Source organism: Musa acuminata, chromosome BXJ2-11 (genome assembly GCF_036884655.1).
Source record: "Musa acuminata AAA Group cultivar baxijiao chromosome BXJ2-11, Cavendish_Baxijiao_AAA, whole genome shotgun sequence".
Taxonomy (NCBI): domain Eukaryota; kingdom Viridiplantae; phylum Streptophyta; class Magnoliopsida; order Zingiberales; family Musaceae; genus Musa; species Musa acuminata.
In genome coordinates this window covers 6595380-6616288 of record NC_088348.1, presented here as the reverse complement: position 1 = coordinate 6616288, position 20909 = coordinate 6595380, and the positions used below count along the sequence as shown (strand labels likewise).

Below are 20909 nucleotides of genomic sequence, written 5' to 3'. Positions count from 1 at the left end.
AAAATGATGTTCTTTTTTTTATCAATGTAGCGTTTTGGCCTTGTTTAGCTGGAAACTTCGGTAATCTAAGGTCTTCTCTTGGATTCGATGAGCGATAGTCATCTAAAATGGTTAATTGGGTGAGTATATATTGTTCAAATAGTTGATTTTGATGAGGAATCAGTGATGTTTATGGAAGCAATAATATTTGCTAAGTACAGATATCAATGAGCCAAAAAGAGTAAGCTTGATTTGTCATATATCTTTTGCTGTAAAAGATGAATAGAAACTTATTGAAAAAAAAAACTTGAATCTCTCACCTTTTAGTTTAGATAGCATGTTGAAGCCGAATTGGATTTCAATCAAGATATCATAAGATATTGTTTGAAACTGTAGTATTCTTAAATACATTTTTCTGATGCAGATGGTTGGTCAGGCTTTTTGGGTTTCAAAAGTCAATGGGACCTAACACATTTTATGTTGGTTTGAGTATTCCTTGTTTATCTTGCAGCTTTGGTAAATTAGTTCTTTTCTTAGATTCGGTGATCATTAACCATCAAAGATGGTAACTAAACAAGGGTCACTTGTCCTCGAGATATGATTTTAGAGATGGAATGACTGGTACGAGTGGAGTAGATATTATTTATGAAGATGAGAGTTCTTGGTAAATTTCAACTTGGTCGATTTTTAGATGCAGTCAATAAGGAATTGGAACTTGAATCATTTGAATACATAATTGCAACTGTATATTTGTTTCACCTATTCTTTTATCAGCTGATCGTAGATGTGTTTCTGATTTGTGTTGTTGGTTAGACTTTTGGGTTCAGTATTATAGTCTCTCCACGTTTTTGTGTTGGTTTGCATGTTTAAAATTCTTATCTTGTCACAAAGGAACTTCTTTATGTAAGTCTTATCTGTTGTGCATGAGTATGCTTTGGTATGGTGTCCTCCATCACCAATCATTCATTGATGTTTTGAGTTCTGACTATCAAATCAAAGTACCACAGTGTTCCTTTCTCTCAACCTCAATCCATGAGGGCAAGGGACGCACCATTTGGACAGTCCTAAGTGGCAAGATCTTGTCGAGCAGTTTCTGAATTCTATCGTAATTTAAGTCTTTTAGTTGTACATCTCTCTCTTTCGTAAAGCTGGTTTAGGGATGGGGGTTCAAGGTTTTGAAAGATCTTTCTTTCAGGTACTAGTGTACCTGCAATAAGATCTACATGTTCATGAACCCAAGGCATCCTAAACTCACTCTCCCTAGTTAATTACTATCTAAAAGCAACTTTTGTGTACTTTATATTGTTGAAATGCCAGCTGAAGTGACAATTACCTTTCACTCTTCCAACTAAATGAACCACTTCCTAAGCCAACGTGGTACTTATCAGAAGGCAGACAACTCTTCCTTATTTGAAACCATGGTTCATCATATCGGTCCGTACCGGTATATCGATCTACTGTCGGTATGATACATATTGAATCATACTAATGTATTAATATACAGTACGATGGAATATACCGATAAGCTAATATGTACTGTTCGTACTGGTCCCCTATTGGACTTGTACATACCGCTCATACCGGACGGTACATTATGATACAGCGAAATTTGTTTGAAACAACCAAAGAACTCAATGTTTTCCTATATCCAGTGGTTTGCTAGTTTCAAGATAAGGATATACCTCTTGGATTTGTAGATTAATTGATGTTCAAAACAAATAGGTTTCTTTTTGGGGCAAAAGTATCACTTGTTCATCAGTTCCTTTAATCAACTTGATGTTAGCATGCTTCTTAGTAGCCCATGATGGTTGGTCCTGTGCTATTGTTTAACTTAATTTATGAGCCTAAGTTTGGATGACCGCTGTTAAGTGGGGAGCATCATCAAGGAGGTTTCTTAATGCTCAACTTTCTTATCCCATGATTGACAACACCTAAATATATCCTTGAGGCTTTTGGCAAAATCAGCAGAGTTAGGCTTAACCCACCATGAAGCTACTGCATTAGCTTACCCCTTGTGTGACAACACCTAAATATATCCTTTAGGCTTTGGCAAAATCAGCATAGGGTTAGGCTTAGCCACCATGAACCTAATGCATTAATTACATGCCACACAAGGGTGCTTTGCCACCACATACAAGAAGAGTACCCTGACTTTTTTATCACAAATCTTGGTTTATCCGTGACAACTTGGTAGGCATCTAGGAATATGTGTATAATTCATTTTATAGGTTGGTAGCAAATCTGTACATTGCAAAATAATTGTCCTTTGTTGATGATGGTGTGAAGCAATTAGATTAGATAGCTAAGTATACAATGAAGAGATATCAATACTGTAAATGAAGAAGACTAGATAGATAAGTATGGATGTTTGTAAAACTTGTGTTTTTCATGTATACACGGATAATGGGTGTAAAAGTTACTCATTATTGTGACCTGGGTTTTTTGCTTGTAAGGTGCAACTTATACAGATTGTTCCTTCTTTGTTTTTGTTAATGGATTTGTGGAATCCCTGTCATCAAGAAAAAGGAAACGAAGTAGAAGTGGAAGCCTGTGCTTTTACATTTGAGAAACTCTTCTGTGCAAAGCATATGCAATTATAACTGTGGACCACACATTTATTTAAGAATGTCCAAAGAGGGATGGTTATCTTTGCTTTTATGCCATCAGCCATGAATAAAGTAACACTTTTTTTATTTGTAATCCTCTTATTTATACCTGATTAAGAACAACTATTTTTAGTCTTTGTGCAATTAGCCCAGTGTGTTATGGATGGGTTTAATTTACTGTGCAAATGTATGCCTACAGTTCAGTAGGGTATCTCACTCATATCATGTTTGGCATTTGCAAGGTAAGACAGGTACTGACATGAATGCAACACAACATTTCTCTTTCGCTAATGTATTTTGTTTGATTAGTTCTTCACTGATTGATTTCCCAATGCTGTTGTCAGGTTGTGATTGTGATCATAATTAGAACCTCATTTTCATAACAGAGCTCTTTGTTGGTGATTGATTTTAGCTGAATTAGCTTAAGCTACCTTCATTTTTGTTCATGATATGTTTCACTATAATATACTTTCACAATTACAAAGTCTGTCAGCGTAAGCTAAAATGATAAGGTTGGCATGTAGTTCCAAGATCATGTATTTTTCTTATACACAATGAATACTATTACGTCATGCGAGATGGAATCCCTAAAGAAATAATGCAAGAGTGGGACAAGAAAACAGTTTCTGTTTACATAGTTTCTTGGACTTGGACTTGTAATGTTGGAAAGGAAGGACAATGGAGAAAACCTTTGATCAAGAGATTTTACTGCAATTACGTGAGAAGTATTTTATTTTTATTTTCATTTTTTCAATCTGTTTGTGGCGCAAATGCCTTCCAGGTTTACTGCGGATATTTCTGAAAAGAACTTGAAAGGTACTGTAAGTTATGAAAAGGGCAGGGTAGATAAGATTGTATACTTTTAGTCCCACATCGGCAGCAACAGTAATCTTGGATAACTCTTAATACGTGACACGGAATCGCTTTCCAATACGAAAGATGGTTGGCATCTTCCGTGACCGGCGGGATTGTTAACACATGCGGTTCAGATCACCCCCTTCTGTGGATGTTTATGCCATTTTTTGTATTTTCTGATAAATACACAATTGCAGCATATAAGATCATCTAACCCGTTTTTTTCTACTAATGAATCCAAACTGGTGTAAATACCATCTAACAAAATGATCTACTTCTCTATTTCTGTTAAGTAAATTCTCATTTTTTACCCAATTTTTTCTTACTAATGAATGCAAAATTGATGTACACACCCTAAAAAAAAATCTTCTATTGCTACTCGGAAAATTCCAAGAGGAATGGGAACATTGTGAACTACAGTAGGGATACCATGGTAGTAGAACCTAACTAGTTCTAGTTTCAAAATCGTCCATGATTTTGATTTATAAAAAAATTATTAATATTCTAATTTATGTGAATATGTTCTAAATATAAAATACCAATTATATTACTATAACAAAGAACTTATTTTATGATTTATTTTTTTTATATTTCTTTATTTAGTTGGTTTATAATGAACGATTTCAATTTATAATTGTTTTCAATTTCAAAACAATAGTTATGGTCAGAAAAAAAGGTCATTTTTGCACAGGCTAATCGCATATTGTCCTCTGGTCCCTACATTTTTAAAAGTTAGGTATCTCTATAGTTATGAAAGTGAAACATCTAGGTTCATTTACCCTAATTATGTTATTTTTATTGACGAAAATAAAAAATAAAAAATAATTTTAATGTTCGATGGCAAACAGTAGTGTTGTTAGCATCGACACCGTTGCAATCCCCAAATCCCTCTCTCACCACGTTGTAGCTGAGGATGCCTTTGCCCACCCTCTCCCTTGATCCACTCCTGCTCATAACTCTCCACCACACACAAGAAGTGCTTTGCCACCTTTGCTCCAATGGCCTCTCGCATGATAGCGACGACATGGATAAGCTTTTGTTAGTGCTCGATAAAGCATGTTGCCTTGTAGGAGTCGTACAAGTTGAAGAGCTGGAATCGATCAACAATGGATGTTGCCCCCTGTGGTGTCGCATCAATTCACGACTTTGGTTAATGCTCGACAAAGCACGCCACTTTGCATGAGTCATACAAATCGAAGAGCCAAAACCGATCAATGATAGAAGTCACCCTATGTCGTGTGGCATTGGTCGAGCACCTAATTAAAGCAACAAATTGATGTCACGCCACAAAGAGTGGCATCCATCATTGATCAGTTCTAGCTCTTCGACTTGTACAATTCCTACAAGGCGGCATGCTCCGTTGGGCATTAACCAGAGTTCGTCCATGTTATCGTCATTGTGCGGGAGGCCATTAGAGCAAAGGGTGATGCGACTACAAACGAGTCAGGGGAGATAGTAGAGTGCTACTTATGCATGGTGGAGAGTTCTAAGTGGGAGCGGACTAGGGGAGAGAGAGAGGAGGGGGTGGGCAGAGGTGTTCTTAGCTTTAGTGGGGTGGGAGAGGGATTTGAGGATTTCGAGAGTTATTCCCAAGAGAATGGGATGGGGAGCGACCACCATCATCTGGGTCAACGATGACATAGCTTCTAAGCGGCAACTGCGTTAATATCAATATAGATACAAAGCACAGTGAGATGGACGACGATGAGGTTAGCGACACACTCCTCGTGGAGGCAGGTGATATTGCGATTAGAGCATACCTTCTCGTTGTTGAAGGCGGTCAGACAATTATATTAGTGTCAACGTTAAAATTATTAATATCGTCCACCATCAAACACTAAAATTATTTTTTTGAATTTTTAAATTTTTGTATTGAATTGATCGTCATATGTTAAATTGATATAGAGGTTTCACTTTTATATCTACTCTGAAGTTAGCTAATGCTAAACGTACCTAAGAGACGTTTTTGCACCGAAACATCAGAAACAGTTCTTATTGAGATCGTTGACATCCACCGTTGAGAGTTCTTATTGAGATCGTTGACATCCACCGTTGAGATTTTTGATGTCTAGGCTTTAAGTTTCGTGTAAAGACTTGTGGCCACTCGTTTAAACTCTCGACCGGCCCTCGTCTTTTAGAGCTCAAGCTAGGGTTTTCTTTATCGCGTTCATCGGGAGGGGCTTCTGCCGGAACCGAGAGAGGAGAAAAGGAAACCGGCTACAAGGGAGAAGCAGCAATGGCGTCGACCAAAGTCCAACGGATTATGACCCAACCGATCGTACGCTCTCCCTCCATTCTTCTTTTCAAACCCTAGTTTTCGTTCCGTCTCCGCTCACCTTATTGATTCTTTGTTGTGGTGCTTCTTGTGTTAATCACGATCGGGCATCGGCGATCCTGCTGCAGAATCTAATTTTCAGGTTCCTCCAAAGCGTAAGTTCTGATGCGTACGCTGATTTCCGTTAATTCTTGTGTTGTTTACTTATTTATTCGACTTTTTGGGTTGTTGCTTCAGAAAGCTCGCATTCAGATATGGCTCTTTGAGCAGAAGGATTTGAGGATCGAGGGGCGTATTATTGTAAGTATTTTGCTTCTCTTTTTCACCATCTTATCGAGGTTCCGTGTTAAAGTTGTATCTTTCATGTGCTCTGTGAATTTTGAGAGGAAAATTTGTCGAGTCAGATCTTGCTTCTGTTTCGAATTTACCTAAATTATTCGCCTGAACTTGTAGCATGCCTCTGGAATTGACAAAAATGGATAAACCAGAACTGTTTCTTCTTATGTTTTGCCCTTTTCCCTTGTATTATGGGCTATGTATATTATTAAGGAATCCTAAGAGGGGTTTGATATTGTTCAAATAAGTGCGCATGTTCTATTCGTCAATTATGTAGGGAGAACTTTACTGCTGAAGCATAGATGCTCCCTGTGTGTTGCTAAATGCCACTTCATTTTTGGTCTTGGTTCAATGAGTTTAAAGCTTCAGCTTAAAATAATTTACTCCTGGTAGTGGATTTTAAACAGTCCAATTTAAATATCCCACCGCCTTCTTATGTCTAGTGCACATGTCATGAGAAAAACATCTATGAGTGCATCAGCCAAAATACTTTGGCATCAAGCACAATGTCAAACACACCAAGATTCAAGATCTAAGAGTCAACGTGAGATGATTTACTTAGTGATATGCAAAAAGAAAAAGAGGGAAAAACAAGACCCTATAAATTTAATTAGGAAAACAAGGTGTGGGTTAACTGTCTAAATCTGGGCATTGTTTTAAAAGATGTTTGCTGATCCTTTTTCTATAAAATGCAAAGACTTTCAGTAAGTTAGCATATCTTTCTTCGAAGACTGTTGGTTTTGGTTTCATCTGTAGTTACCGTTGGAAATATATCTCCTTTACAAAGGATGTGCAAGTTTAGTAATAAGTGTATATGAAGTCGAGGGACCTCATATCAGCTTAAAGTTTTTAGTTTAGGATAACAAACAAAAGCTTTGTTTGTTGTTAGCTTTTATCTGTTAGGATCCATGTGCCAAATAATCTTCTCGAGCATTCTTAAGTTATTAATGTGATTTAGAGGCAAGTTTTGGCACATTTTTTATCTGCATATTTTGCATGAGATCCATGTGTTTTCTGTCAACAAGAATGGTTGATAGCTTTTCACTTTCGTGATTAGGTTTAGTCTTTTATGTTAACCAACAACTGATGATTTGTAATGAGAACAATGATGACTCTATATGAAACTGCCAATCGAATGCCCTTCCACCATCATATGATGTGGACAAATTTACATTTGATCCATCATATGAAGATCCATTATGAAATGTTTGAAATCATAGGGTAATAATTCTCATGACTTTTGTAGCTTGTTGGTTAATATTATCTTTTGACTTGGTATAGTCATTTTGTCATAGATACTTTAACAAAAGTCAGTAGTGGCAAGAGAAGTGTCTTCTTGTTTCTTCCAGTTTGGGAATATCAGGATTTTGACCATCTTCCATATTTAACAATCACATATTCCTTGTGAGGGTGTGACGTATTTTTCCTTGAACTATCTTTGTTGTTGAAGTATGAAATTAATATAAATAAATCCTCCTCTCTGTGGGCATGAGTTAGTCCCTCTTGGTGATTGCCGAGTTACAATCCACACTGGTTTCTGTAGCTGTCCTAGTATTATTTATTATGACTCAAGTAGCCTATTAGTCAATTAGTTAGTATGGAGTCGGCTTAATCACATGGCTCAAAATGCTTAAGCCAAAGCTTTGTAGCAGTAAGCTATTATATCGATAGATACAAAATCTACTTTTTTTTAATCAATGTGGGACTATTTAGGTGTCATAACTATGAAGCTTCATTGTGACCACTTCAGGCTGATTTAGTGGACAGTCTTTTATTAGGTCTAATTACAAACTCAGTTTCTATTTATGTGATCTGTCATTTTATTGGGTACTTTGTTCAAATTTGGTAAATCTTTATTGGGTATACAGTTATCAGATGATCTATTTCCCATTTTTTATGCTTATACCTGAATGTGACAGATGCATTTTTTGTGACCTTGCATCTGTGACACTGATCTTATAGATATCGTTAAATATTGTGTTGAAAAATAGCCAGAATGACTTGTATTATATTCTCTCTTTTTAAAGCATGAAACTGACACAGAAGAAAACAGAAGTTGCATCTCAACTTGTGTTTCTTGATTCCAATATTGAGTTCCCTCTATAATCTTTGTCACATCAGTTATATAGGCTTAGAAGCATTGATCAGAGTCATTCTCTTTAATTATTATGGAACTTCTTTTTGTTGCATCAGGCACTGTCAAAATCTATCCTGTTGAAGGCAATGCTTCAAAACATTTTTATGGTTTTCTGAAAAAGAATCTCTTGCCCTTTTTTATTTTTGAGCATGTGTTTAGACAGTTATGCACATCTATCTGTAGATAAATGTTATTACCTTAATATTAGTACATGTTTCTTTTTGTTATTATTACTCTTGAATTTTTCAAGTTGTTGATATTTTCTTGTTTTCTACTGCATGTTGTTTTTTCTCTTCACTGTCATAAAATTATTTTTGCTAAAGAAGTTATCAAAGCAACAGATTTGAAAAGATAATTAACTATTGGTATAATGTAAAATGGAAAGTTTGCGGACTATTGCGTGTTCAGTATTAATTAGTAGTAAGCAAATTATTTCACATATATTATAGACACATATGATGTTCCCAACAGAAATAGTCATCTTTTGGTAGACAAGGGTATTGTCAGTGGTAGATGAATATCCATATGTTAACAAAAGCAATGTAATGCAGGTCGATGAATGTTCATATGTTAACAAAAGCAATGTAATGCATTTTTGGTTAATTTCCTAATTAGTCACACGTGGCGTGATTGTTTGTCAGGGTTTTGATGAATACATGAATTTGGTCCTGGAAGAAGCTGAGGAACTAAATGTGAAGAAGAAAACCAGAAAGCCATTGGGTTGGTCAAGTTATTTCGTCCTTCCAGTTATTGCTTGTTTTTCGTTTATGTTCCATTTTATTTATCCTTTAGGCCTACTCTTCCTTTTCACAGGGAGGATTCTGTTGAAAGGAGACAACATAACGCTGATGATGAGCACGTAAGTGTAAATCATATCTTGTCCACGGTTTGGAAAATGTTCTTATTTAGTGGTCCATTGCCTTTTCAGGGGTAAATGAAATCCTGAAGTTACTTGGCTTCGGCTGCATCCAGCAGTACTAACTTCTCCTTTTCGCGGCAGTTGTAGCTGTTGTGACATTTGTATTGGCAAATTGTCTGTCGTTCGAACTGAGTGTTCAAGACGAGAAGAAGTTTCTCTAGAATTGTCTGTGTTTTAATTTGTGCAACTACAGTTCAACAAGGATATGTGTTAAATGCCTGTGTCATCAAGGCATAAATTAGCATCAGTAGTCAGTTTGAAGTGTCCCAGGGTTAAACCATGCAGGCTTGAAAAGGATCACTGTTTCTTATGAGATTGCATCATAGCATTCTTATCCAATATCCTTCACCACACTTGCCTACTAATCAGCAGTCTCTAGCTTTGCATGATATAATGTTGATTCTTTTATGTATCTGTTCATCTTAGCAGCAAAAGATAGATACTTCAAAGTTCGGTTCTCAGAAAACTTCACATGTGGGAGAATCCTGTGCCCAGAATTACTTTGGTACCAAAAGTCTTTGGCATGCTGCAAGCTTTGTTCTTTGATCAGAGAATGCTCCATGTAAAGAAGTTAATTCATATAAATTGAATTTGTGCATCTTTTTATTTATTTATTTATTTATAATCTTACAGCTGCCCTCATGCAACAAAAGCTAATGACTACCGCTTGGACTTTCTGTGGCGCCATTTCGAGGTGCCATGTTTGGCCACAGGAACAAAAGTTCCATCATCAATTTCTATACAATACATTACTGTCAATCATCAACCAGGCTGCTAGTGGTTTAAAGGCCGCTTTTTGTGAATGAGACAGCCACTTAACCCACAATTATGTCTCCTTTTCGATCTACTCATTATTACTTGGAAGATTTTTTTTCTCTTAGCTTGCCTTTGTTCCTAATAACCATTGTTTAATAGAAACCTTAAAGCTGTGTCATGACATCCACTAAGCCCACCGTTTCTTTGGTCCTAAAACCCATTCTTACCGTGTCACCAGAGAACACACTTGTCATTGTGGTGTGGTTTGCTAACAAATCATACGCCAGAAAGCGACTTCCACAAATCACCCACCACCGTAACAAATAGCTCAAACACTTCCTTCTCCATGGAAGGCTATCGGTAACAACAGCAGGTGCAGATGCATGATGGCAAAAGGCTTCTTCAACATGGGGGGTTCTCGAGTGCTGTCCGCATTGAGTTCTTCACGATCCATGGATCTCTCATCTTTGTCTTTTACCCCGTGGGGCCTTTGGTGGACGGGGAGAAAGAAGGAGTACAAACTCCGCACGGTTAAGCAATTAGAAAGCGAGTTCGGTCTTCCTCTATGAATACCAGTAATTTATTAGCGAGTGCGTGGTGGGGCTTTATGTAATGACAACATACACGATGGTAGTATGTTTCCTCGGTAGTTTGTATGATCAATATTTCCATACAAGTAAATGTGAGGAATCTCAAGTTGCAAAAGTGACGTGGGAGTGCATTCTACGTCGCTCTCAAAGGCCTCTGAGCCTGCCTGCCTGCCTGCACCCGTCTGTTCGGCCGTAGAGTGAGTCTGCAGATTGTAATGCATGCAAAGAAGTAGTAGTACTACCTGCAACCATGTCCTACGAGAAGGCAAAAGGATGATTCATGTGTCTTTTCCGGTGGTATTTGGCGTAGAAAGCTTTGATGGCTTCGACGAGAAAAGATTCCCGAGTTATCATATCCCACGCACACCACAAGGTGGTCTGGTCTGCTTCAGTCATCTCATGCTTCCTTCCATCATTGCGGAGGAGAAAGGAAGAGAGAGAGAGAGAGAGGCACCGGCGTTCCCCCCTTTCCTCTCTTCAGCGTATCTTACCCACCTCGCCGTAGGGCGGGGCCGGAGGTGACACCTATCGTTCTATAATTTTATTGGTTTGATGATGATGTATCGAATTCATTTATCGGTCTATAAAAATTCATTCAAGAAAGTAAAATATATTATTATTTTCTATTATGAATACAATGATAAAGAAATTAAAAAAAAGAATAATTTCAACTACATCCCATCTTAATCTTACATATGTTAGAATGGATTTGAACTCGAACATACATTATGTCTCGATAAACTTTTACAGAGTTCTCTATTTAAATAAACTTTGATCAAGTTGGCAATAAACATCGAGAGAAATATTCCTGTACAAGTTGAATATTAAGAGGTAGAATAAGAAAGAGTAATAGATGTCAGCAGTCCTTTCCTGTGTTACGTTCTTCACGTTAAAATATTGCAAAGGTAAGGCTTGCATTACACGGCTGGTTTGCTGTAAAATTCCCACTTTGAGCTTCTTTTATCCAAAAGAGATGCTCAGTAGTCAAATAATAGAGACAAAGCTAAACGCAGTCGGTCTACCAAAGTTGCCAGAACAATGAAATCACGACTTCATTTCTTCAGCTTCCAGAATGATGAGTTGATTAATCTAAAGTGGAAGACTCTGATTTCTTAGTCCAGGTCTCGATGCAGGATCTTTTCTCAAGAGAGAGAGAGAGAGAGAGAGAGAGAGAGAAAAGTTATTATGATAAAGGGAAAGAAAGATTGATGACTTTGTAAATGTGAAGAACACACAAGGAGAAAAAATCATAGACTATATCTATCCATAAGGAAATATTTATATTTCTTCTTCTTTTTCTTACCATAAGATTGTCTTAAGGTTTAGACTATTCAACCCAGAGAATACAATGTTAAGCTTTTGAGTCAAACTGATCACGATTAACAACTTTTAATCTTGCAATGTGAAAGTAAGGACTTTCAAAGTCTCATATCATATTAATATTTTAAATTATACTGTGAGTATGTATATCCATGAAATTATAAACCTAATATAATTCATCCGTTTTTTTTATCCTTAATAATACAAGATTTTTTTATAAAAGTATCTTTTAGTATTTATGCCATATATTAATATTTTCTTAATGATAGGATGAATGTTTAGTAACAATTAGAATAATATTTTTTGTTTAGAAGATATTTTTTTTATGGTTAAAAAACTTCGATTATAAAAGGAGAAAACGTCCTCTTCATTTTACTCTAAGCTATCGTAAGATTGTTTTATTTACGTGTCAAAAGAATCTAGTTAGAAAATCTCCGATCAAAGTTAGAAACAGGTCAGGCTAGATTATCGATATCAATGACTATCACTTAACATGAAATAAAAATATAATCCCACAAATAGAGAAGAAAAAGCCAGATATTATATATCCCCAGAGGCATTAGAACACCAAAACCATGGGCTTGCTCTTTCCTTCACCTATTGAAGATATCATGAGTGGAGTCCATCACCCTTTCTGTCACCTCATCTCATGTGAATGCCCCCAAAACCCTAAATAACCAGAATCATTGAAGGGTGTGAAGTCACTCATGGCTTCTGGAAACACAGATGAAACTTCTTTGGTGCTCCCTAGTCAAGTATTATATCATGAGGAGTTGGTAAATGTCCTCCTACCTCATGGATTCCTCCCTCCTCACTCTTGTAGCTCAAAGAGTTTTCCATTAGCTTTGAGTTAGTGCAATTGTCACTCTACCTGAGTAAGATTTGCCATGCATATTATATATAGTTGTGGGGCCCTTTTTTGGATAAGAACACACCTAATAGCACCCAATTACATCTCTACACGTGAAGAAGTATTGATACCAAAAGGGCAGATACTAATTTGAAATCATGGAGAATATATGTTGGGATTTTGTCATTTTCACTATATATACATATATATATATATATATATATATATATATATATTGCTCGACTATCATTATAAGTACCCCCTTCGGCCCTTTCCTCATTCCCAATAGCATCTCTCTCTCGCTCTCTCTCTCTCTCTCTCTCTCTCTCTCTCTGTGTACGAGGAAGCATAAAGGAGTGTATAGATACGTAATGAGGCCAGGAGTCGGGTTGAACACAAGCCGCGGCGCCGCTGCTAAGTCGCCGTCGGGCGCGGCATCGAGCGTGCCGCACTCGGCATGGCACTCGCCGGTTCCATACCTCTTCGGCGGGCTGGCGGCGATGATGGGCCTTATCGCCTTCGCCCTTCTCATCCTCGCCTGCTCCTACTGGAAGTTCTCCGGGTACCTCGACTCAGTCGAAGACGCCGACAACCGCGAAGCTGACGGAGAGGCCTCGTGCGGCCCGGGCGACGCCGCCAAGCCCCCGCTCCTCTTCGAGGAGGGCATCGTCGTCATCATGGCCGGCGACTGCATGCCCACGTTCCTCGCCACCCCCATCGCCAGCTGCGCCGCGACCGTCGCGGCCAAAAGCGACGACTCCAGTAACGCCGCGGCGCATGGTGGGGTTATCTCACCGCAGGTGACGGCACCCGAATCCTGCAGCAACTAATCTTAATTTTTCCTCTCTCTTTTTTTTCATAAATTTTGTATTATTTTAAAAGCAAAAAATTAGAGTCTTTTTCTGTGTCAAACAAACACAAATTCTCGAGTTGTGCTGTAAGGTGTATCCTCTGAATCAGTTGTTTAATTCCCTCTCTCTACCAAATCCAGCAGAGCAAGCAACTGTTTTTAGTGTTAAACAGCAAATAATTGCAAATTAATTATGAAAGATGCTACTATGTTACACAAACAGTGCTAATTATGCTTCTAATGTGGGGAGAGAGAGTTACTGCTACTGATTTCTAATGAACAATTGACTTGGAAGACTCAGCAGCAGCAGAAGAGCTGTGTACTAAAAACCTGGAGGTCACTTCTACTGATTACTGTCGAAAAGAAGACCTTGAAGAAGAAGAAGAAGAAGAAGAAGAAGAGCTGTGTGAGTAGGTGTGTTGATGAGATACAGGACACACTTGAGTCCAAGCTTGTTGTCCAACCAGCTCAAGAGCTTTTTAGATGAGATGACAGCATGACCACTTGACATTATGTTTTACCTTGAAGACCTGCATGGAACAAAGCTTCATGCTCCAAATTTTCTCTCTGCTTCATTTTAGTACATAGATTCCTCCTGTTTGTTTAACTGAGAGCAATGCAACAGTTGATGTTGGATTTTCTAGGGGAAGAGGTTGGAGATACAATCACATGTATATGATTGCATACAGAAAGGTAGAATGATTGAAATAGAGCCCATAAAATCTCGAACAATAAATGCTTCTTCGATACTTAAGTTAGAAATTACCAAAAAGAAAGCATATGATCATCTGACTATTGAAGTAAGAATAGTTATTTGGATGCAAACAACAGGTGGAAACAAACATCAGTTCTTCTATTTCATTCAGGGATCCATCACTTGCTCCAATGATCATACTCAATGGCAGAAAAGATGGTAGAGAAAACAAGTGCCCATAGTTTCATTGCATTGCAGAAGAGACAATACAGAAAAGAGGAGGAAAAAGTAGTTCTTTCTCCCATTTTGATCAAGAACATGCCATGGGCCATCCTAAAAGAATCCGCTTTTCTCTAACAAAGACAGGTGCATGCACCATGGCAATTCAGGAACAGTAATGCCATCAAGCAAAGTTTTAATCTCAAACACCCTTATGATCCATTTCACTGATATCAAGGCATACCATTGTTTGTTCTCCACCCACATTAAATAATTCTATGAATAAAATCTTGATCTGCATTCAGATATACTTCAGACTTTAGAGTCTTATGATGCTGATCCCATAAGAATAATAGGTGCATGATTACACCAAGGCATACAGGAATCAAAGAAATGGATCAAAAGTCTTGAAGTATCTTTTCCCCCACAAACTATGTATATAAGTAATCATAAGAGAATATATTATTGTGCCAAGAACACTATATCTGAGGATTTGAAGGAGCCTTATCGGGTGACAGGAATCAGCAGCCTGTAGTGACCACTGTCTCATCCGAACCTGGAAGAAATGAGAGAAGCAGCATATGGAATATATTGTCACATCAATATGGTTTTGGTACCTTAATTATTGAGACTTGTTTGTCAAAGTGAAGCCAGAGTTGCTTGGCTCGATTATGAAGTAAAATGTATTGACAGCCATGGCTGATGGTCTGCTCAACTACATTTCAACTCAGTGCAACATATTTCTTCTTCCCTAAGACTTGCTGATGGCAGGCTAATTGAGTGCTCATGGAACAACACATCCATGCAGTGGGATGTCAACTACATGACTACAGGTTAGTAACCCAAAGAAATTATTTGATCTTTTATTTCCTTATTATTTAATTATCTTATGTTGTCAATGTAAGGTTAACACTTGTTATTGTTGAAACTAATCAACAAATAAAACAATCATGGATAGCTGACCCTAAAATAATAATTGAGATAAGATCTAATTATTTTAAGGTCTGGTACATCAGTCCAATGTTAAGGCTCTTAATCATCTATAAGATGTGAGTCATACATATTACAATTGGATTTCGAAGAAGCTAAGTGCATGAGCAAGATGTAGTGCTTGCTACATGAGTGAATAAAGGCTATCTACTTGATATTAAAGGGTTGGAGGTGAAAAGAAAGTGAAGAATGTGGCCGACAGCAAGGCGATGGGGAGTCGCCCTCTGCTCGAAAGCAACAAAGAGAGAGAGAGAGAGAGAGAGAGCCATGGAAGTAGTACTACTGAGGACAAGGAAAGAAGTCAAGAGGAACTAATAGATGAAGTCTTCATTGAAGGGTCAAAGCCTTCTCACAAAAGAAGGAAGCTCAACGGAGAAGACAGAGAATGAAAAGGGCCCGTCGCCGGAGAAAGTAACACGATATAAAGGTTGACAGGGCCCACTACAGGATTGCTTTGTGAGGAGGACTCGACAAATGAGAAGAATAAAGGGTAGAATTTATGAAGGCAAACAAAATGGAATATTTGGAGCATGCAATAAAGAGAGAGAAAACGTTTGAACACCCAATCAGGAGATCTATTACAGTTTGAAATTGAGTCTTATGGTAATTCTCTCTCAAATCGTTATGTATATAATACTACTGTATCGAACATGAAATCTATCAACCATACAACACCAGTCCTAAGATCGTTGTTAGTCAGTCATAAAGGTATATGGTTTATGAAATGTATGGAAAACAACATAGATTCTTTTTTGGATCTATTAAGTGGATTATGGAGGTTCATTGACGCCCATAACCTTTTCCTCCAAGTGTGGTCACAATCCAGGCCAGGCCAGTTCAGGCCTAGCAATCCACATGACAGGGCTCAATTGACATGGGAAATGCTTGGCCTCAATCTATGTGCACTTATGGATGACATATTTAGCATCCTATTTCAAACTGAAGTGGCCAGAGACTGATCATTGTCTTCCCAAATGCTGATGTTATATCTGATCTCGTTATAGGATTTTATTTGGGATACCACTAATCCCAAAATCTTAGCTTGTGATTGATTAAACGCTAGCGTTGTTCTTAGTCCAATCTTGTAAACATAATTCTTGATTTGGTTCTGAAATGGAGACATCAGATTTTGGACTTGAGGAATGGACCTCCCAAACAATAGACTCTCTGCAAATTTCAAGAACTTAATCTTGCATACTGAGATTTGAAGAGCTTACATAACCATTTTGACCATTAGGAAGGAATCAATATTATGAACAAGTTTAAGGGAAACAAAAAGCACATCAACATGAATTCAAGTCACCAAACCAGCATCAGTCAATCTGATATCAGCTGTGCTAAGTTGAGGAAATGCTTGCAGAGCAGAATCTTGATCAGGAAATAACTCAAGTGGCTGAACAAAAGCTTCAAGGTAAGAATGTCAACAAGGATCAGCTGCAAATTGTTACCTCACTCACTAGACATCTGTTTTCAACAATCATTCAAGTCCTTGATGCTCAGTTTTAGAGAGATTGACAATTAATTATATGCAGTTCAACCTCTCAAGGAATTGCTCAAAACTCAGCATGCAGAAAGAGGAAGAAAGACTTCACCATTTAAGCTCTGCTACATAGGTTCTCTATCTTGTGCTTGACCATGCAACCAAAAAATGGCTCAATGTATTCAATGCTGTGCCATGATATAAACTTGAAACAATACCAAGCACAGCTGAGAGTGAGACCACAGCATCTATTCTGTGTTCCCATATTCTACTCCACAGCAGCACTGGAGGAGCTCAGCAGAGAGATTTCAGCAAGCCAAAACAGGGCTCCAAAGGAGGAAACTAAAGGTAAAGAGAGAAACCTAAATCATGCATCAAGATTCGTGTCCAGGGCATAAAAAGAGCCCGCCCGTAGCTTATTCTTACACTATATATAAAAATATATATACGATTCCGAGAGCCGAAATCGAGAGCGCATCGACGAGCGCCATCACATATCGTTACAGAGCAGAAAGGAGGGCTCTCTCAAAAGGAGGGCACGACGTCGTAGCCGGCGTCCACCATGAACGCCGCCGCGGCGGAGGAGGGGTAGAGGCGGTCGAGCTTCGCCTCGATCTCCGATCGCTTGGCGAACCGGCCCTTGATCCGCGGCCGCGTCTCCGCGTAGGCCTTCCGCGACGCGTACCGGATCGTCTTCTCGAAACGCCGGCTCTTCCTCTTCTCCCGGTACCTCATCACCCTCGCCTCCCGATCGGTCGGCGCCGCACCGTTCCCGATGCCATCCGGCACCACTGCCGCCTCCGACGACGACACCTGATCCGATCCAAACGAGGAATCAGGCAAGATAACATAGATTAATGTCAAGAGGATTTCTAGATCCTAGGGTTTCACGTGGACTTACGCTGTGGCTCATGGAGTGGGTGGTGTAGGAGCCGTAGGAGGGCTTGGACGGGGCGCAGTCGAGCTCTATGGGGGCATCGGTCGGGAGGAACGAGGGAGGCGGCGGAGCACCACCGTCGAAGCCGGACGCCTTGGCGTGGACGGGAACGACGCTGTCCGCCTGGTAGAATCCGGCGTCCATCTTAGTGCTGTACTCCAGATCGAGGTACGGATTCACGTCCGAGAAGTAGAACTCAGTAGATTTGATCTCCGGCGCCCCTATCAAACCCTTGGGGTGCGTATGACCGGGATTCGGGAGGAGCCAGGAGGTCGCGTCGTTCTCCTTCTCCTCATCCTTCTCGTTGCCGAGGAGGAACGCGGCGGCCGACGTCGTGGAGGGCTTGAGGGGCTCGAGGAAGGGAACGATGGGGATGCGCTCGTGTCGGCGGGCGAGGGGGTTGGCGGCGTGGATGTCGGCGTCGCAGGCGACGCAGAGCGCAGCGGCGTCGGCCTTGCAGGTGAAGGCGGCGGGCGCCTGTTCGCACACCTCGCAGACCCACACGCGCTCGTGGTGCAGAGCGAGCAGACTCGCTCCGTGCACCCGCGCGTCGCACTCCCCGCACAGGTAGGCCGCGTCCGCGCCGCAGTACAGCAGCGCGGCCGCTCCCTTGCACGAGTCGCACCGCCGCCCTTCCAATCCCGCCCAGTATCCTCCCTTCCCCTCCGCCACGCTCGCCATCTCTCCCTCTCTTCGCTGCTCTTCTCTTCTTCTCTTTTCCCTCTCAATCTTCTTCCCTCGAGCTCTTCGGCTTCCGCTTCGTGGCTTTGTAGTTTAAAGAGAGGGGAAGACGAAGGGCTCGGGCGAGTCCTATATCTTCTAGGGGTGAGAAGAAAAGAAGAGACAGCGACGTCGATTGATCATCATGCACCGAGTTAAGAATTGGCCATCAGGAATGGGTCCCACTCCGATCGTCCTTTAGCAAAGTGGGTGGATTTACTGGGACGCGGATAAGTCGCTGAAGATACGCCGGTAAGGTGGGGCTGGTGATGAGTACCCGTAGTACACGTGGCGTCTGGAAGGCCGTGTAAAACAATAGCAAACCTTTATAGGCGTCGATATTGGAGGAGACGCGGACCCGTCACGTGGGGGTTGGCCGCCCCCGGGCCCTACAACTATCGCATCTTCTCCTCACCCTGTTTAGGTGCGGTTGCGAAGCAGGGTAACTATTAGGGACTTCATTTTTTTTTTGTTTTTATCATAAATAAACGGATTAAAACTGTGCTTTAATGAATCAATATTCATTTAAACATTGATTCAGGTCGCTGTGAGATCGTTAAGACTGTGTTCACCCCCGGAAGGGTAGCAAGCCGAAGCCTTGAATCCATGCCAACCTGTCTCTGCTACGAAATAGAAATTTCTGTGAGATATTTACTATTTAGATTAGCTTCGTGGAATCGAGTGTTAGGTGCAACTGTGTGCTCGAAAAGGTGCGAGGAGTTAGATATCGAGCTTGTGGCTCGAATTGATTGCCTCCCGATGCGTAGAGTAATCCATTTAATTTTGATTCGCTTAAGACCTTGCCAAGCCCCCATCAATCCCTACGAGTCTGATTGTTGAGCCCTGCCCACCTGCGGAACACGGGACAACGAAGGGCAAAACCGACAGTTCATCTTGCAGTCTGACGACTGGGCTGCCGTCACCCCTCCCGCTACTCCGATCCGCTACACCGGGGCCTGAAAATTCTGGGTTGCTCGGACCGCCGCGTGTCATCCGGACACGCGACGGGAGCAGGTTAGTGGACGGGTCGGAGAACCGTGGGACGGGGGTTCGCCAGGCGATTCTGGGAGGTCGAAAAGTCGGTGGGGCCCGCGGTTTTATTGGTCCGGGAGTAGTGGGACGCGGGGACCACACGCGGCACGCGATGATTTTCCATGATCTCTCGGACGCTGTTGTCAACGCGACCGCTCATCCTCCTCCCTTCGATTTGCATTCGAGGGATAGGATGTTTCGGCCCCGCCGACCCTGGCTTCCTGCCTGCTCAGTTCGTGCCACGTGTTCGTCGCAAGTGTGGGAAGAGGGTTTTCCTAGGCTTTAAAACATCGAAGCCTTTCACCTAGCTGCCAGTACGCTAAGAGAACTATGTCGGCTACGTGTCATCGAACTACTATTTCTTAGCATTAAAATAACTGCTGCTTGCCTGCCTTCCTGCGCCTTCGGCCGTGCACACGTTGGCAACAATCACGACTAGTCACAATCATACAAAGGGCACGAGATCCCGTGCCAGATTCGGAGTCGTTTGATATCACGGTGATGGCACTTCAAATTTCCAAAAGGCTGCAGTATTGTATGGAGAGGACCAGGCCGAGGCATGGCTGTACAGACAACCTGGGACGATCGAGTCAGACGAGCATTTGGCCGCATCACAGCCAACCCAAACAATAAAAGCCGAAAGGCAGAGAGAGAGAGAGAGAGAGAGAGAGAACTACATAGTAAAATGACAATGATATCCCCAATCTCGTTCTCTAATGCCATCGAGTAGTAGTTAGTTCATGGCGGGCTGCTTTCTCATGCGTGAAGCAAGTATCTTTGGTTGATGTAGATCCGCCGCCATCAATCTTGACAAGCGTTGTTAGTTCTGGAACCTTGTCTGTTTTTGTTTCTTCTTTTCAAGATTAAGTGACATTCGATTGGATTAGATCAAGTTTGATCAGCTTTAACTATATAAGAAGATAAAATACTAGCATAATATATCTAGAAAAAAAACACGTTGAGGTGACAAATGGTGTGCTTAGTTTTGTTATCAGTAGAAGGTTGTCATTGTATCTCTTGATCTAGTTCACGGATGGGATACGATCGTATAATGATGAAGGGATGGACGATTTATTATATATATATACATCTTGTCTATATAAATTAGAAGATTATTGTTTACAATCTCTTTTTGGTTATTTACTATCTCATGTTAATATTGTTTAATATTTCTAATTTATCCCTTTATAAATAGATATATATGATCTTAATTTATAACTCAATTCTAATAAAATCTTCTCAATCCTCATCTATAACTTTTTTTCTTTCTCCTCATTTTCCTTTTTTTACTTCTGTCTTTTTCTTCTCTTTTTTTAATTATCAAAGATAATATAAAAATAATAAAATGGGATGATTTGAAGATA

At 40.2% G+C, this 20909-nt stretch overlaps 3 protein-coding genes across 3 annotated transcripts; 2 read left to right on the top strand and 1 right to left on the bottom strand.

Annotated features, from left to right (window-relative positions):
• The first annotated feature begins 5560 nt into the window (after positions 1–5560).
• LOC103970691 (uncharacterized) lies at positions 5561–9446 on the top strand. Its single transcript, XM_009384572.3, has 6 exons — positions 5561–5718; positions 5844–5870; positions 5953–6015; positions 8830–8908; positions 9002–9047; positions 9117–9446. The coding sequence occupies exons 1-6, from the start codon at positions 5677–5679 to the stop codon at positions 9124–9126; spliced, it is 267 nt and encodes an 88-aa protein (XP_009382847.1). The 5' UTR covers positions 5561–5676; the 3' UTR covers positions 9127–9446.
• A 3451-nt stretch (positions 9447–12897) lies between these two features.
• LOC135626472 (protein GLUTAMINE DUMPER 3-like) lies at positions 12898–13672 on the top strand. The gene has a single exon (XM_065131792.1). It carries the CDS (start codon positions 12995–12997, stop codon positions 13451–13453), a length of 459 nt encoding a protein of 152 aa, XP_064987864.1. The 5' UTR covers positions 12898–12994; the 3' UTR covers positions 13454–13672.
• Positions 13673–17205: 3533 nt separating this feature from the next.
• LOC135627875 (zinc finger protein CONSTANS-LIKE 3-like) lies at positions 17206–18557 on the bottom strand. The gene is made up of 2 exons (XM_065134282.1): positions 17758–18557; positions 17206–17669 (listed from the first exon to the last, which is right to left on the bottom strand). Exons 1-2 carry the CDS (start codon positions 18472–18474, stop codon positions 17382–17384), a joined length of 1005 nt encoding a protein of 334 aa, XP_064990354.1. The 5' UTR covers positions 18475–18557; the 3' UTR covers positions 17206–17381.
• Positions 18558–20909: the final 2352 nt, after the last annotated feature.

What these genes read in the sequence shown, in the direction of transcription:
- LOC103970691 (XM_009384572.3), top strand. Translation starts at nt 5,677, where the DNA reads ATGGCGTCGACCAAAGTCCAACGGATTATGACCCAACCGATC. An exon ending in GGATCGAGGGGCGTATTATT is followed by an intron (nt 6,016 to 8,829) that starts GTAAGTATTTTG and finishes ATTGTTTGTCAG; the next exon opens with GGTTTTGATGAATACATGAA. An exon ending in GAAAACCAGAAAGCCATTGG is followed by an intron (nt 8,909 to 9,001) that starts GTTGGTCAAGTT and finishes TCCTTTTCACAG; the next exon opens with GGAGGATTCTGTTGAAAGGA.
- LOC135627875 (XM_065134282.1), bottom strand. Translation starts at nt 18,474, where the DNA reads ATGGCGAGCGTGGCGGAGGGGAAGGGAGGATACTGGGCGGGATTGGAA. An exon ending in CCCACTCCATGAGCCACAGC is followed by an intron (nt 17,670 to 17,757) that starts GTAAGTCCACGT and finishes GGATCGGATCAG; the next exon opens with GTGTCGTCGTCGGAGGCGGC.
- LOC135626472 (XM_065131792.1), top strand. Translation starts at nt 12,995, where the DNA reads ATGAGGCCAGGAGTCGGGTTGAACACAAGCCGCGGCGCCGCTGCTAAG.